This window comes from Vigna unguiculata, chromosome 3 (genome assembly GCF_037176805.1).
Source record: "Vigna unguiculata cultivar grain cowpea cultivar isolate G323 ecotype 2 chromosome 3, ASM3717680v1, whole genome shotgun sequence".
NCBI classification, from domain to species: Eukaryota; Viridiplantae; Streptophyta; class Magnoliopsida; order Fabales; family Fabaceae; genus Vigna; species Vigna unguiculata.
The window spans coordinates 68,537,315-68,555,451 of record NC_140794.1 but is presented as its reverse complement, the minus strand read 5'-3'; the positions used below and the strand labels follow the sequence as shown (position 1 = coordinate 68,555,451).

At 31.1% G+C, this 18,137-nt stretch overlaps 1 protein-coding gene across 1 annotated transcript; it reads left to right on the top strand.

The window, feature by feature from the left end:
* Positions 1-11,734: 11,734 nt before the first annotated feature.
* LOC114176872 (S-adenosylmethionine decarboxylase proenzyme 4-like) lies at positions 11,735-13,424 on the top strand. Its single transcript, XM_028062055.2, has one exon. The coding sequence runs from the start codon at positions 11,883-11,885 to the stop codon at positions 12,924-12,926; it is 1,044 nt and encodes a 347-aa protein (XP_027917856.1). The 5' UTR covers positions 11,735-11,882; the 3' UTR covers positions 12,927-13,424.
* The last annotated feature ends 4,713 nt before the right edge of the window (positions 13,425-18,137 follow it).

Below are 18,137 nucleotides of genomic sequence, written 5' to 3'. Positions count from 1 at the left end.
TTATATATTATTAATTATTATTAGTATTAATATTAGTAATTAATAAGATTATATTATAATAATAGTACTGTATTATTAATAATGTAATAACATTACTGATATATGATTATTAATGGTATTATTATTAATATTAATATTAGCAATAATAATATTATTATATAATATTATTAATTATTATTATTATTAATGCCACAAATGATATATTAATATATAATTATTATTAATTATTGATAATATTATTATTAACAATAATAATATTATTAATAATTATATATTAGCATTATTATATATTATATATTATTAATAATACTATTATTATTAATTATTAATTTTATTAATAATATATAATAGTAATAATTTTTATATATTATTATTATTATTATTATATATTAATAATATATTATTATATATTATAAATTAAATTAAAAGAAAGCAAAGTCAACGTTAATATTTTAACTTTTTTAATTTTTGTGTAGACTATTTGGTTCATAAAATTCAACCTGTAAGGTCCTTTTTTTTCTGCTTCCTTTTAAGGGCTGCCCTACAACGATGGGCCTAAAGGTTGGCCCATAGGATAAAAGTCCTTCGTGTTGCCTTAATTTCACACTTCCTTTCACTCTCAGAAACGTAGCCGTCATCTTCCCCCGTGCGCCAAAAATAAGCTCTGCTAGGGTTAGGTCCTGCCATCTTCAAGCTAGCTCGAAGTTGTTTCCTACTCCATGTAAGTACTGTGGCTAGTCCATACTCGTCTCCATTGTTCCTTTTTGTTCTTTTTCCAGTTAGGGTTTTCAAGTGACCCATATCATGCTTCTGTTTCTCTATCCTTTCAGCTCCTCCGTTTGTTCCTTGAGCTGCTGTGCTCGTGCGTTCTGTGTCGAGGGCGTGTCGGGTTATTTTGCTAGCTTATTCCCAGGTAAGGGAAGCTAGAACCCTATTGTTCGGTACAATAATGGTTGTTTTGATGATATTCCGTGATTTTCGTGCTTATATGTGACTGCGAGTGTATGGTATGAGTTGTTTTGTTGTTTGGGTATGAAACTGTGATGATGGCATAGAGGAACAGAGGCAGAGTCTGATAAACTCGCCCAGGCGAGCCTGTCTCGCCTAGGCGAGGGTTACAGGGACTCGCCTAAGTATTTCTTCGCGAAGGGTCGCCCAGGCGACCCACTGTACGTTTTGGGCGAGCGAACGTCTCGCTTAGGTGAGGAGGGTCTCGCTTAAGCGAGAACGCGCGCAGGGTTCTCATGTTGGAAGTCGAACTCTCGCCTGAGCGAGGGTCCTCCTCGCCTGGGCGAGACCTTTCTGCCTGAGCGGGAGGTTGGGCGAGAAAGGGGTTGGTCTTGATGTTTCCTTGATTTCAAAAGTGAACAACATTCTTGTATGAGTTTTATCTTTAAACTTATGAACTGAATGACCTGTATGAATGAGGTGGTGTATGAGTTGTGATTTGTGTCTTAACATGACGTGAACATGATAATTGTATGAGATGATTCATGAAATTGAAATGATGAGTTTGGTATGAGTTCGACATGAGACATGAAAGGGTTGGTATCAATGTGGCATGGTAATGGTATGAGACAGAGCTCCACATTCTGGGTTCGAGAATAATGAGTTGGCATGGTTTGGCTGGGAATACTAAAGAGGTGGATTACGAGAAATTCTATGTATATATGTGTGTGTGTGTGTATATATATATATATATATATATATATATATATATATATATATATATATATATATATATATATATATTGTGTGTATGCATGCCGAGTCTGTTTGATTGATTAAGAAAGTTTGGTCCGTATCAGTGCGTAAGTCCTTGGGATCTTTAGGTGAGATTCCCAGGGTCGCGCTTCAGTAGTCGGGACGTAATTCCATGACCCCTGTTAGTGGGTGTCCATGGTGGTGTCCCATCTGTATAACTAGGTAAGGATTCAAGGTAAGGTTGCATCCTGACACTCTAAGGAGTCAGTTTGTCTCACTTAGAGTGGACTGACTCTTGTGGTGAGAGTAGTAGGAGGCCCAAAATTCATTAAAGGCTAACCTTGTGGTGAAGGAAAACTGATTCATTGTAACACTAGCTCGGGGGTGAGCAACTCGGGGGTGAGCAGAGGTATCCACCACAAGCGCAAGCATCCGCTGAATCTGACCAAGTTATACGTATCCGGATGAGTCGAGTCGAGTCGTAGTGTATTGATTGAAACGTCTTAACATGCTTGGATGATGTATTGATATTGGATGGTGAAAGTATATTTAACTGTATGATAAAAATGTTGATTGGCTCTAGCTTACCCTTTTCTTGTTGGTTGCTTTGTATGTCGTGTTTCTATCTCTGCGATGATCATCAATTTAATGATGGGAGCAGATGCGAGGGATAATTGTGGTCATCAGGGAGGAGACGACTCTGCAGCTTGGTTTTCTTGGAATATCTTGAGGGCTACGGCCTATGTATTTTTCGGTCTGTGCTCATGCTTGTGTTTCCAGTAGACTGTTTATGATGCTCTTTTATTTATGGTGGCACCGTGGTGTGCCTTAGTTGTAAGGTCTCATGTTTAAACTCCTGAACTGCGTCGTTATATTATAATCATGTGACATTTTTTTTTTAATTACGCTCATAAATTAATTGGTACGTTACACAACCCTAGTAAATTTTTGTCTTGATTAATTTATAACAACAATTTTGTAGTACGTTACACAACCCTAGTAAATTTTTGTCTTGATTAATTTATAACAACAATTTTGTAGCTTGACACACTTTTAACTTGATTTCATCTTTTACAAATATTTGAATCTAGTGATATTATATTTATAACTTGAATTAATAAATTAACACAATTAGTTAAAACAAATACAAATCCCTTAAACATATTATACTTGAGTAAATCATATCATAATAATATAATTAAATATTCAAATATTTAAAAATATAATTGTATTTAACCCATTACTAAATATAACACCCAACTCAACTGTTATTCATTTAAATGTATGCAAGTATAAATTTTATAGTGTTTTTACATTTTCATAAAAAGATATTAACTTTTTCCTCAAATTAACTTTCCTTTTTAACGGAGAACATTCAATCAAATTAGAATTTAAATAATTATATCTTACAATATTAAATATTAAAAATGAATCGAAATACAACACTAAGAAATTCTACTAATTATAAATAATGTACACATTCAAAATTATTTTTTCCCAAAATTTTATTAATACAACACTTGGATATTTTAATAAAATTAACACTTTGACATATCTTTTATATTTTATTTCGTGAACAAAGGTTACTTAATATTAGTGACAAATCTTTACTAATATTTTTAGGAGAGTCTTGTAATACACTCAAAATTGTATATTTAATTATTGTCACTCAAGCAAAGATAATGAATGCATAATTTGGTATTATCATAACTATAAAGGAAATCATAAGTACCTAAAGGATTGTCATTTGTTTCTTTATATTTTTGAAATCATCAATAATTGAATCAAAACTACAATTTTTAGTTATTTTTCTTTTCAATATAAATAATTATATTTTCAGCAAAAAATTCATCTTTCATTTTTATTCTGCAATCTTGTTTTGATAATCTTCATTATAGAAAATGATTTTTCGATTATAGTTGTAGAAACAACGGGAATGATCCACCTATAATTCTTTGACCTTAAGAAAGAAGAAAAAGAGCTTCTATGATTGCACAATTGGGTTATTAGTATCATGGTTAATAATACATGTGAAAGAGTTTAATTTGTCTTGTTTTCATTTTCATGCATAATTTTCCTTTTATCACTTTTAAAATATGAATATGTTTTTTTTATTCTTCATCATTATACCTTTAATTTAAGACTAAAAAATAATTTATTATAATCTAATATAAAATTGAGACGTAATTACTAAAAGAAAAATCTATACTTATCAAACTATAATTAAAAATCGGTTATGAAAAAAATACATAATACAATATTTTTTTTCTTTTGTATTCATTATAAATGAATATACAAAAGACTCGTGAGATAAAAAATAATATTTATTATTAAACTAATATATCTATAACTATATATAAAGGGGATTCCCTCTTTTGTGTCCACATTTCATAATTCCAACTTTACCTTTTATAATTTAATTATTTATTAAATTTTTAAAAATTAACGGTTACTTTTACAAGTTTTTATAAAATTATTTACTTATCTCCTTTTTCTTTTTTTTCTCTTACTATTCATCAACAGTTATTTTTCTCTTATTTTCTTCGTACATTTTATTTTATTTTTTATAAATATACTTTTATTTTGTTTATTAACTTAATAACATTACAATATCATCAATTATTAATATAATTCAAAAAATGCGTACACAGAAGCGCGATAGCGCCTGTGTTTACACTAGTTTCACAATAAGAATGATTGTGGAAAACAAAAGATATTTTTTTTAAGAATGAAAATAAAGAAATGAAAAATAAAAGTATAAATAATTATTCTTTTTCTTTTTAGAAATAAAAGATAAAAGAAAATAGATAAGAGTGATTGACGAAAATAATATATAAAAAACTCAAAAAACTATGAAAGAAAAAATACATCTTAATAATTTTTTTATTCTATATTATATTTGATTTTGAATTTTGTTATTAATTATATTAAATATTATATGTTTTATAAAAAAGTAAAAAAAATATTTAATTTAATTTTCATTGGTTTCTTACATACTCCACAAAATTTAAAAGGAATCAAAAATACATAATTTAAAAAATTCCAAAATTTTTAGTTACACATAATTAAAAATATTCAAATTTTTTGGGGACCGTGCTGTGTCCCACTCTAATCCCTCTTATGCTCCGCCACTACTTAATAATATATATAATTTATTTCACAATAAATATATTTAAGATTAAAAAAATGTTACAACCATTTTATACTTACATATGTCCACAAAAGGAATACAACAAAACAATGCAGGACAAATGAATTTACAAATTGTAAGCTTTTTGTAAATTTTTGTAATTTTGTAGGAAAGTGAAGTTACATAAAGAATTGGCAGATCATTCAAAAGTTCTCCTATGTCCTATGCATATTTTGAGTGTCAATTTCACCATTAACACTTCTGTGTAAATCCTTAATATATTTTTTTAATCCTGTCACGCTCTATTAAAACATTAAAATTGATTTCTTCTATGTTACAAATAACAAGATATAACCAAATATCAGAGTTATTGAGGTACAACGTCATTCACTATCTATCACTAACACTATATGGATTGCTCTTGAAGCATAATGCAACACCAAACTTAAAAGTAATTTTTCCTATCTCAATTTAGAGTGAATAATTTTTGAGGATTTAATTAAGTTTTAAATTTTCTATAAAATTATAAATTTTTAATTGAATTTTTTTAACTTGTGATTTATTAAGTTTTTAAAAATTTAGAATTTGATTAAACCTTTACAGTTAAATTTTTATGCTAATTAGGTGGGGTGAACGTAAATGGGATAATATGACTATTTATTGCATATGGTCACCTTACTTAATCATTGTCATATAATTTTATAATTTTTAAATTGTGATATATATAATGATTAAATTATAAAATAACGTCTATCGACAATTAACTAAGATAACAATTACGTTATCCGATTAGAAAAAAAAAAACTAAATAACAAAACTCAACTGGAAAATACGAAGACCTTTTTATGGACTACAAAAGTTTAATAGAAAGTTAAAATTTTCTTATATTTTGGACCAAGTGGATAATTGATAAATGAAAAACATCTCTTTTGTTTAATTAGTAATTTAATTTTTTGATTCATTTTGTTTTGTATATTTTTTTTACTCAATATATATATATATATATATATATATATATATATATATATAAAGATTGATTATGACGTTTTCTCTTAATTGATATATAGAGTTTGAAAGGTATCACTATAAATTTTTGAATTATTTTTCCTGAAATTTCTTTAATTTTTTTTTTCTTTCTTACTGCTCGTGTCACCACGTTCTTCCACCTTCCTACATCTCATTCGAATGCTTAATCCTCCTCATAAATTCAAAAAACTTTAAATGAAAGGTTCTAACTTTAAATACTTTTTTTTTCAATTCAAATTCCTAAATAAATTTTACTCAAAATCTTCCACCATGTGAGAATTGACTCAAAGAAACAAACTTACTTTTTAACGTTCAACAAGGAAATTTGAAAGAAATAAGCTTACAGATTCAATTGGAGAAAAGGAAAGATCATAATAAGTTTTTCATTTTTTGTTTGATGGAAGGTGGACAAAGAAAAGAAAAGAAAAAACTAAAGAAGTTTCAAGATAAAAGATATCTATCATGTTATTAATACATGAAACTCTAAATGATACTAGAACAATTTAACAATGAACCATTGAGTCTTTTTAAAAAAAAAATTGAAAATCAATTCATAAAATAAAATATATAGAAAGTAAGACAAATCATAACCAAAATAATTTAGGAATCAAATTGTTAATTAAATTTAATTTTTCAGTATCAATTTATTACAACTAATTTTTATGTGAATATTAATTTTTAAAATAATAAAATATAATACGTGATATATATATTTATTAAAAAATATAAAATTTTTTAAAATATCATAAATATATTATTATTGTATGAATCTAAATTAAAATTATATGTATATTAAAATTATTAATTTAAAAGTTTATAAATTATTGTCTTATGATATTTTATTAATAAATATCTAAAGTATCAAAAGTAGGAGTACATGTGAGTACATGTGGATTATGAATATGTTACCCATATTTATAGTGCACCACTAAATATATATTTTTTAGTGTTTTAGTGTAACAGGTACATCCTATCCGTGGCTTTTTTTTTATTCTCCATTGCTACATGTGTGGTGTTTTGAAGTTTAGGATCTTTTATCTTGGAAGATTTCTTTTTATCAATTTCCTATTTTTATTTTTAAATATAAATTTATGACAATTCTTTTTATATTCAACTTGATCCATTACTTAAAAAAAAAATTTAGTCATATATTCTTTAATTTTAGATCAATCACTTCTTCTACCAACAACAATACTGTTTTTTTTTCTCGAATTCTCTCGTTCAGTGATCGAAGCGTCTCAATCAATACACACTAAATTTTGCAACAAAACGAATGTCTAAAATGGATGGAAAAATTGAGTGGGTCATATAAAACTTGACTCAATTCATTCTTAGTATGAATGAAGCACAAAAGCTTGAAGATTATTCTGGAAGGATTCTTAATTTTTATTTATTTTCCTATTTTTATGATTTGCATTAAATAAAAGATATTTTATTTTTTATCAAACAGCTAGATGAACCGCAGAGAATTGAGAGTATATTCAGAACAATACTAATACAGAGTATATTCAGAAGAATACTAGCACAGCCAAAAGTAGTGACTGAACGAAAAAGTTGCAATATAACTCTCTCCAGAGCATGAAGATGAACCTTGAGGTAGCTCTGTTATCAGTTTTCCTCGTCACAAACTGGTATTAGTGGTAAGGTCTTACTCAGTCTCCACACTTCCTTCTCTCTGTCTTCTACTTACACGGTTACAATACGGCTCCTACAACTCCAAACACAAGGGTCAAACAAAAGACACAAAGTCGACAACATTCGAAGCTCTCTCATCTGCAACTGCGAGTGTGGTGTAACATGAAACGTAATGTCCCATCCTTCCTGCCACCTCAAATAATCATATTCTATTGTTTATTGGACGCTAATTGCAATTGAAGTATTTTTAGGGAAGAAAACTCGAGAAATCTGAACAACGTATCTGTCACTTGAATTTGAGTGTGCGGTGAGGTGAAAGAGGGCATGATTGGGTGTGACTCCTCTGTACAGCATACTTGTATTGTACGGGAAAGTAAACCAATAAGGACAGGGCACAGAAAGAGGACAAGAGAGAGAGAGGATCACGCAGCAGAATGATGTTCGGGGTGAAGCAATCAAGAGAGATTCGAATTTTGCAACAAAAAAATAGACAAAGACATGCATTTGTGTTCAAAATGAGAGGGGTTTGGTTTGGTTAAAGCACGAGAGGAATGATGTGGCGTGTATGGGAGGGGTGGATTTATCATATGCTTCTCTTTCTATTTGTATGGTTATGTTCATCTTTCGAGATAGATTTAGCCCTGGCATTGGCAGGGCTCGAGGCATCACATTATTATTCCTTACAAAAGAACTATAATAATTTGGTCACCTTGGCTTGTGCTAAGGGACCATCGTCTCTCTCTGTCTATTTGTTTTTCTTATCGTGGGACTTCCTATGAGATTGCCCACTTAAAAGTTCACAAAATGCCTTTGTTTGCTTCAAAAAAAATCTTAAGCACACCTACGAGGAATCATTCTTGTGGGAGCCATCTTTTGTAGTTCTAGATTACTATTTACCACTGCTACCCTTCCTTTTGGTAAACGTCCCTATTGAATACAATATGGACCATTATACGCTCTGTCTTGCATGGTTGATTTTCTCAAAAACTTGCTTAAGCATGTTCACACAATGATCAAAAGGCGACTCCGATAACAATTGTCACAAGTCACAACTGACACCTGGGTCACAGGGAAAAGAGTAAAATAATATATGCGATATGTATCGGGAATGTTGGGGGCAGAGAGGATTTAATTTGTTGATTTTGGTGGAATAGGTTGTAGCACTAAGTGCACGGGATTAAAGTCCTGTTTATCCTGCACTGCACATGATGTTTTTTCTTTTTAAGCAAGTCAATGGAAAGGAATGAGACCTATGAGAGAGACCCACAGAACACAAAAAATGAAGCTCCTGGAAAGCTCGAGTAGAATGAGCCTAGATACAAAGATAAACATGAATGAATGAAGCGGTGTGCACTAAGTGATATATTAAAAACATGATAAGGGAACCCTTTCCGAATTTTGGGTCGAAGCATGGTGCGCATGATACAGTAGCACTTGTGTGATGCGCTTTTGTTAACATGTATGCGAAAGCATATACTACTAACCCAATTCGCCGCATGTGTGCAAAATCCTGCGCGTGCTAGCATGTATGGCGGCTTAAGCCCGCTTGCTCCTTACCAACTAATGCCACTGTCTGGGAGCTGAGGGCACGGTGGGGACCACGTGTCTCCCAAATCTAATTAACACTAGAAACAAAGATGGACCCCGGTGTTCCGTGAACTTGGACACATACTAGATGATGTGTAGTCCCATGGGACCATCCATGGTGCCTGTCGGGGGGCAATTAGTGGGACCAATCATGGGTTTGGGCTAAGGAATGGGGTGACGTGGAAGAGGAGAACAACGATGTGCCATTCAAGCTTGTTTAGTTTTAGAAATGTGTGACTACTTTTAGTGGGGTCAAATTTCGGATTAAGGACCTTTCTTTCCAGTTTCAACTCTCAACTTTTATCTTCTTCTTTTTTAGTTGGGAATTTGTTGGTGATTTTTTTAAGTAAGATTTGGTTGACCATTTTGTTTTCTTTTTTGTGTGCTGAGGGGTGACTGTGTATGCAAAATTGTGGTAAAGCGAGTGTGTTGTGTTAGTGTGTGTTGGTATGTTGGGGTTGGGTACCTTGCGTGTGAAAGTGTGGGCTTAGAGATAGTGTTTGAGTTTGGTGGTGCGCGTGCATTAAGAAGAGGTGGATTGTGCTCATAATGGAGGCTGCCAGCCACACCCATAAATTTTATTCATGAGGCCATACATTCTGCATCATTTCTACCTCTCAAAACTCATTTTTCATTCTGAACTCACAAATTTTCATCATTACCTTCCCTTCCCCCCCACCTTTCTCTCCTACTTTTTACCCTTTCCTCTACAACCTTTTTCTGTATTTTTCTTTTCTTTCTAAACAAAATACTACTAACTCAGGGGAACCTTCTGCACTAGTTATCATGTTGAATAATTCATAAAATCTTCACAATTCTCTTAATTTGGAAGTTAAGGAGACCACTTACATGATGATGATGGAACACAGTTTTACGTATATACTACTAATTACTCCCTTTTACTTTCTAATTACTGACCGTTCCTCTCTAATCAATCTAGTTTAACATTATGATCCAAATCAACTTAAAGAGTTACTATAATTGAACTCTGGTTGCTCTTGCTCAACAGCATATCTCTAAGCTGTGTGTGTTTCCCAGAAATTGTTGGACTCAGGTGTATGTATTGTGACATAAGTCACCGAATATTATTTAAAAATTTAAACAAGAGAAGTTGTTGTGGATATGCCCAGAGCTTTTTAGAAGCGATCGCTTGGAGGATACAGAGAATCGTTTTTTTTAATTTCGAAGCTGATTTGGTTGCATGCATTCTTGATAAATACAGATAACAAGTTGATAAAATAGATAAAATAATGATAATGCCACTTAGCTACATGAAATTGCATGAAGAATAAAAATGATGTGAGTGCCTTTTCATTTCACGTACGGGCCTCCCTCATTCAAGGATATTCTCATTATTTGCATGCCACGCCTGATTCCTTTTGTTTTTTTCCTTCTTTTTATTTCCCTTTTCTCTTTTTTTTTTTTTTTTTATCTTCTGCATAATAATAATTATAATTCTAACCCCAAATATGGATGACATTTTGGGCACGTCAAGTTTTTTTGTTAATTAACGCCTGCTCTCCTAGGAATAGACAATGTTGTCTCCATCATCTGAGGTGTTTGCACCTTTCCATTATGCAGTAGCCATTATCAGTACTAGCTAGAGTGTGCTCATATCAAACAAACCCCCAAGTGATTGGTACTTTTATTTCCAATTTCACTTTTTGGTAGCAATTTAACAGGGTTATGCTGTGTTTTTAACCTCTACTAGTAGTAATGTAGCCCTAATTTCAATCATCTATCGCCTCTACAGAGCTAATAATTATTGTCCTTCACAACAACAATACAACATCTAGCTATGGTTTATCATTATGTTTCTATTTTATTGGAACTATCATTCAAATAGTTATGTTTCAATGCTGAATTTTGACTCAAAAATCCAAATTCCTTTGAGTGACTGAACATGAACATCATCTACAACACTCACTAAATTCGCCTTGTCATTTTGAAAACAACTTTATCATGTTGTTTCAACCAGTTATGCTTGACATTTCCCTGCATCACTTCAACCAATTATTATGGTCAAAACAGGGCCCTTTAACCTTCAAATCTAATTAAGTTTTCCCCCAGATCAAATTCTTCAAAACAAGAAAGAGAACCAACTTTACGCACCAGAAACCCCAAAATGTATTTCCAAATACTAATTTTTTTCTCTTGGACCACTAAAAAGCCGGTTAATTGATAATAATGCTAGACTAATATATCATGAGCAAGTAAGTTGGAGAACTGTTGAAAGTGATGATTGAGCATCTTTAAATTATTTAATTGAATCCTAAATCTATTTGGGAGAAAGAGAAAACAGAAAAAAAGCACTGTTGGTATGTGGTGGTGTTGGTAAGTTGCTAGAGAGAGAACTAGAAATCTATAACAGTGACAGAGGTTAGTGGAGAATAGTGAGATAGAATAGTAAGTGAGAAAAGAGAAAAAAAAAAAAAATGGTAAGCGTGGGCTTAAATTCCGTTGCCTGTTGCTTTCTCTGATGGAAGAGAAGATTGCACTAAAAAAACTTAGCAACAAATTGTAGCACATCATCATCCTATTCACTTCATTATGCCTACAATCATGATTCTTGGTTCCATCACCCGCATGCTTTCTTCCAAACACCCTTACTACTACATCCTACACACTCTCCTTCTGATTCGCACACACCTATAAATCCCATTGACCCCCCAATCCTTTCTCTCACCTCACCCTTCCAATCGAACATTTTCTCTCAACCTTTCTCTGCAACTACCCTTCTCTCCTCTGTTACATTTACATCCCCTCTTCCCAACACTCACACACACACACACTCATTCTAATGGCCGTCTCGGGTTTCGAAGGCTTCGAGAAAAGATTGGAGCTTCATTTCTTCGGCGATGATCCGGCCATCTTCCCACTCGGGATGAGGAAGCTTGAGTTTGAATCACTGGAACAGGTCCTCGAAGCTGTCCAATGCACCGTCGTTTCAGCAGTAGGAAACTCCTACTTCGATGCCTACGTGCTCTCGGAATCAAGCCTCTTTGTTTACCCGACCAAGATCATCATCAAAACATGTGGCACAACCCAGCTTCTCAAATCCATTCTTCCCTTGATCCAATACGCTCACCACTTAGGCCTCACCCTCTCCTCTTGCCGCTACACCAGAGGAAGCTTCATCTTCCCCAAGTCACAACCTTTCCCTCACACCAGCTTCAAGGACGAGGTTACCTACTTGCAAGACACAATCCCTTCAAACCTCTGCTTCAGAAAAGCCTCCATCATGCCCTCCAAATCTTCTTCCCACTCCTGGCACGTCTTCACCGCCAATGATAGCGCGCACACCCTCCCCCACCTGCCCTATCATCATGACAACGAGTTACTATTCACCATGGAGATCTGCATGACCGAGCTGGACCCCATCCTCGCACGCAAGTTTTTCCGGCCACCGGAGGACGGAAAATCGGGCGACTCTGCCGGGAAGGAGATGACGGAGCTCACCGGGATAAACGAAATCAACCCGGACGCGCTTATCTGCGACTTCGCGTTCGACCCGTGTGGGTATTCCATGAATGGCATGGACGGGGATTGGTACTCCACCATCCACGTGACTCCGGAGGACGGTTTCAGCTACGCCAGCTTCGAGTGCGTGGGCTCCGTCAACGACAACATAGCACACGTGTTGAGGAAGGTGGTCAAGATTTTCCGCCCTGGGACGATGTCCATATCCACGACGTGCAATGGGTTCGGCAACGACATGTGGACGCAGATGGCCAGTGCGGTGGAGCCTCTGGGCATGAAATGTCGGAGCTTTGCAATGGACCAGTTCCCCGCCGCCGGCACCGTGGTTTTTCAAACGTTCAGCGGCCGCCGGAAAAGTGTCTAGAGGCGGGGAAAGTAAAAGAAAGCGGCGGCGGAGAGAAACATAATAGGTAGGAAGTTAGAGTTAGTTGAAAATTTTAGGGGGAGGTGAGGTGGCAGAATGTGATTGGTTGTGGAGATGATGGATGTGGAGAAGTGGGTGGTAAGTGATGCAGAAGTAGAAGAGGGTGGAGATGAATGGAGATTCATTGGTGTTTGGAATATTATGAAAAAGGGGAAGAAGAAATGAAGGAAGCAATGTGAGGAAGAGTGGGGAAGGTTGGGATACTGGGATGATCATGATAATGCACCCCACTTAGGCTTGTCACGCCTAAGATTTTTGAAGATGTGTAGTGGGTGTAAAAGTGCTCTTGTTTGAGGTTATATTCAACTTTCTTTCTTCTTCTTCTTTCCCCCCCTTTTTTTTTGTTTTTTTCTTTTTCTTTTCTCTCCTTCCCTCTCTCTTGTCTTTTATGCTTTGTTTGTAGAGTATTAAAGAACAAAATCACACTTTTTTTCCCTACATTTTTTGTTGTATATTTATCATCTCTCTTCTGCTACACTATGTTGTGGGAGATCAGCAATCAAAAAGGGCATAGGTGCATGAGGCATTACAAGAATCATACGTAATAAAGTTGGTTTTCTCGTATCTTTGATTGTGGCTTTGGAATGAAGAAAAAAAATGTTAAAGAAGGGTTTGTTATTAAAATTGATGTTGTTGATGTGTAGGAAGTAAGAATGGTGGTGAGCGTTAAAGTGCATGTGGGCATAATTGCATGCGATGTAGAAGGCAAAGAGATGATTAAAGTAGGAGACAAGTACAGAAACCACTATAAAATTCATGGTTCCCCTTTTGTAAACTACTTAGGAGATCTTTCAAAAAAGTTTCATAAGTATACCTGTTGGGTATAATACACGTTTTAACTTACACCATCAAAACCACACATACAATTGACAATAATCTAATTAATTCTCTTCTTTCATTCCTTCCTTCTGCTTTTTTAATCTCTTCATCTACACTTTTTCTAACATTTTAATTTTTAAACTATAGAATATTCTTTATTTATTTTTACTATTTTTTCTATTTTTTTCTTATTTATTTTCTATTTCTCATTCACTCGTTTTCATTTTCATCCACTTTATTTTCCTCATCCTACCACGTTATTTGTATTTTTTATTATTATATTATTATTTATTATTGAAAATATTTGGCTTGCTATGTGAATATGTAGAGCTAGTAAATTTGGTTGAACGGAAGCAGGGCATGAATAAAGAGTTTGGATTATAATTTAAGCATACGTTAAATGTGGGCAATTGTAGTCTGGTGGTATAAAACCCATGTTATAAACGGGTTTGGGTCAAAATGGTTCAGTTGGGTTTGGGTTACCCACTTTTGTCCCAAGAAAAAAAATATTACAGTGATTGATGTAATTTGAACTTAATAATTGCCTACAGGATTCGTGTTCCTCCTTGGTTTGATTTAATAAAACACAAGCACGTGATTAACATTGTCAAAGATTACATATATGTAATCTGGTATTTATTTGGTTTAATATGTCATTGTCAGATTAATTTAGTATGGTCAGGTAATATTTATACATATTATCTCATTATTTTGTTCATAAAAATTAAATATATAATATTTAAATTTAAAATTGGGTTAGTTAGCAATTTAATTAGCAGATGATTTTATAGACTAACTATTTAAAAAAATATTGTTTGGGTGAAATAAAAAATGTCAGTCCAAACGAAAAAGTTACGACATCAATTTGAACATTAAGTTTGGACTTTTTTTAATCTAACTTGTAGTTCATCCTGTTTAATCTACAATAGAATAACAATTTATTTGGGTAATCTTTTCATAACTAAAATAATCTTATATATAAATAAAAAGTTTAATATAAAATAAATTTTACAAGTTAAATCGCATATAAATTAATTTAAAATTTATAAAATAGTTTGTGAAAAAAAAAAACATTCAAACAATATTTAAAGTTACTACCTCTTCCACGCTTAAACAATGAAGATGCACATGGTAAACTAGCGAAAGCAAATGGAGAACATTATTATCACAAATAAACATTATTTTAAGAGTTTTATGAGTTTGGAAACAATATTATGAAAATCTATATGGTATATCTAAATATACTTTTACATAACAAAAAATGTTGAATGAAATTATATTTATCTTACAACAAGAGAACACATGTAAGATAGATTCAATCCTCTATTGCTCTACTCCATATCTCTTTATCAATCTCAAGTCTATTGTATATTTCTTACTATTTTATTTTAATATTTTACAAAATGGTTCCATCTACACCTTTAACATCGTATTTAATTTTTTTTTATATTTTATCATTTAATATTTTTCACATTTCTATAATTTTTTTTTCTTCTTCATTTTATTAACTTTTTCGTGTATTATTTATGGAAGAGGATGTCGTTCTTATATATTAGTATTTATTTTTATCTTTGAAGTGTTAATAGTCATGAAATTGAGTCACGCGAAATAAACATGAAAGGTATAATCAGTCAAAAATATCATATTTTATGTATTTACTTAAATAGTTATATTTTATTCACAGATACACCTTCGTACTAAATATTGTTATTATTTTTAATTTGTTATCATGTTATCATTACTTATTATGAAGCGAGAATAAAATTTGGAGCCTACCTGACGTTTTCTTCTCATTTTCACATGGTGTAATATTCTTAATATTTATTTGATTTAATTTGTGCAATATCTTTAATGTTTATTTATCATATTTGATTTTAATTTGTTCTAGATTTAAAATTGATTTTGAAATACATACCAGTTTTAAAATAGGTATCAAATCGATTTATAAACATCAAAATAACTTTCCTGTTAAAAAAACGCTTTCAATCTAAATTAGGGATGATAACGGGACAAGGCGGGGACGGGTTTCACTATCTCATACTCATTTTCGTAAAAAAATTCCATCCTCATTCCCATACCCAAACGCAACGGGTATCAAACTTTTGTCCCATCCCCATCCCCACCGGGTAACGGGAATAATCTCGTACCCATACTTGTACCCGTTTTCTTACTACTTTAATATTAATTTTAATTAATTTTTATAAAACAATAAAAAAATACGGTAAAGGAAACATAATATTATCAAATATTCAATATCAGGAGTATACTTGTTTCTTCAATATCAAATACTTTGAAATAAATTATAATTGTTTACATTTTAGATTATAATACCAAATAAAATTTAAAGAACCAAAATATTTATTAAATTTGCAAACATTAATGAAACCTAGTTGATAAATTTTAAAAATATTTTTAAAATAATATAAAAGGAAAAAAATATTTAAATTAAAATATATTTTAAATGTTTGTTTACTTCAATTTTTTAAATTATAATGAATCTATTTTTTATACACTAATAAAAGTTTTAATACATCAGTTGATCAAAATGACGCAAAGAACAAATAATAAACATAATAATAAAATTTTAACATAGGTATTGTATCTTTTGAATCACAATATATGCTGGATGGTGGTAAAAAAATATTGATGACAATTACATTAAATTTTTATATTGTAGTAAATAAAAATTATTTATACAATTATAGTGAAAAAATTAAAGTATGATTGTAATGAGTTAGAAATAAAAAATAATTAGATAAAATTTATCGAAATAGTATTCTACATTATGAAAATAAACAAAAAATAAAAATATTAAAAAATTAACAAATGTGTGTCTTATAAACAATTTAGAGACTATTAGAAGGAATCAGACAAAGGAAAACAAATATATAATTAATGGTATGATAAGATGAAAAATATCTTAGAGATCTAAGAAAACTTTTCAAATATCAATATACTCAATGATTGATAAAAAAATGACGCAAAAAATAAATAATAAACATAATAAAATTTTATCATAGATCTTGTACCTTTTAAACTCCAATATATGTTGGATAGTGATAAAAAAATATTCATGACAATTACATTAAATTTTTATATTGCAGTAAATAAAAATTATTTATACAATTATAGTGAAAAAATTAAAGTATGATTGTAATGAGTTAGAAAATAAAAAATAATTAGATAAAATTTATCGAAATAGATTTCTACATGATGAAAATAAACAAAAATAAAAAATATTAAAAAATTAACAAATGTGTGTCTTATAAACAATTTGGAGACTATTGGAAGGAATTGCACAAAGAAAAACAAATGTTTAGTTAAGGGTATGATAAGACGAAAAATATCTTAGAGATTTAAGAAAACTTTTCAAATATGAATATATATACTCAATGGTTGATAAATAACAAAAATTGTTTTAGCGAAATAAAAGAGTTCTTCAAATGAAACAAAAATTAATAATAATAAATAAAGATTTTTTTTTTATATATTACCTAGTAAATGAAATGTTTATGCTATTAAACACTTAAATTGAGAGTATTAAACATTCCCATCTGAAAGGAAAATATATTGGAGATGCGAATGAGTTTCATGACAAACCAAATATTTAGAAGAAATAAAAAATAGAAAGAATATATATATATATATATATATATATATATATATATATATGTGGTTATTTAATTAATTGTGAATATTTTAATAATTTAAACGATGATGGAGATATGACGGAGACGGGTATTATGGTGGGGATATATTCATCTCCATCCCCATCTCCATACCTAATTGAAAAAATTGGGGATTCTCCATACCCATATCCATACCCAGTCAATGCGGAGATTCCCCGTCAAAACGGGAACGGGTTCGGACAACACCCACGAGAACGGGTTTATTTGCCATCTCTAATTTAAATGATTGATTTAGATCTATAACAATACAAAAAATGGATTTAGGTTTAATTAAAATCTAATTATTTAAACATATAAATGGATAGAACAGCCTAACAATGGAAGAGATTAAATCTAATGGATCATTTGTCCACTTCCATTCTCCTTCTTCAGTGTTGATAACATGAATAAGTATGCTTAAATCTTGTGATACAAAATTACAAATATATATATATATATATATATATATATATATATATATATATATATATATATATATATATATATATATATATATATATATATATATATATATATTTAGAGTTATTTTTATTTTGTAGATGATAAACAAGAATAAGTCTGAATAAGAAAATCCGAATTCGAATAGAAGCATGTAATTTTATAACTGTAATTATTTTGTAATATATTAAGTCGTTGTGAGGAA

What these genes read in the sequence shown, in the direction of transcription:
- LOC114176872 (XM_028062055.2), top strand. Translation starts at nt 11,883, where the DNA reads ATGGCCGTCTCGGGTTTCGAAGGCTTCGAGAAAAGATTGGAGCTTCAT.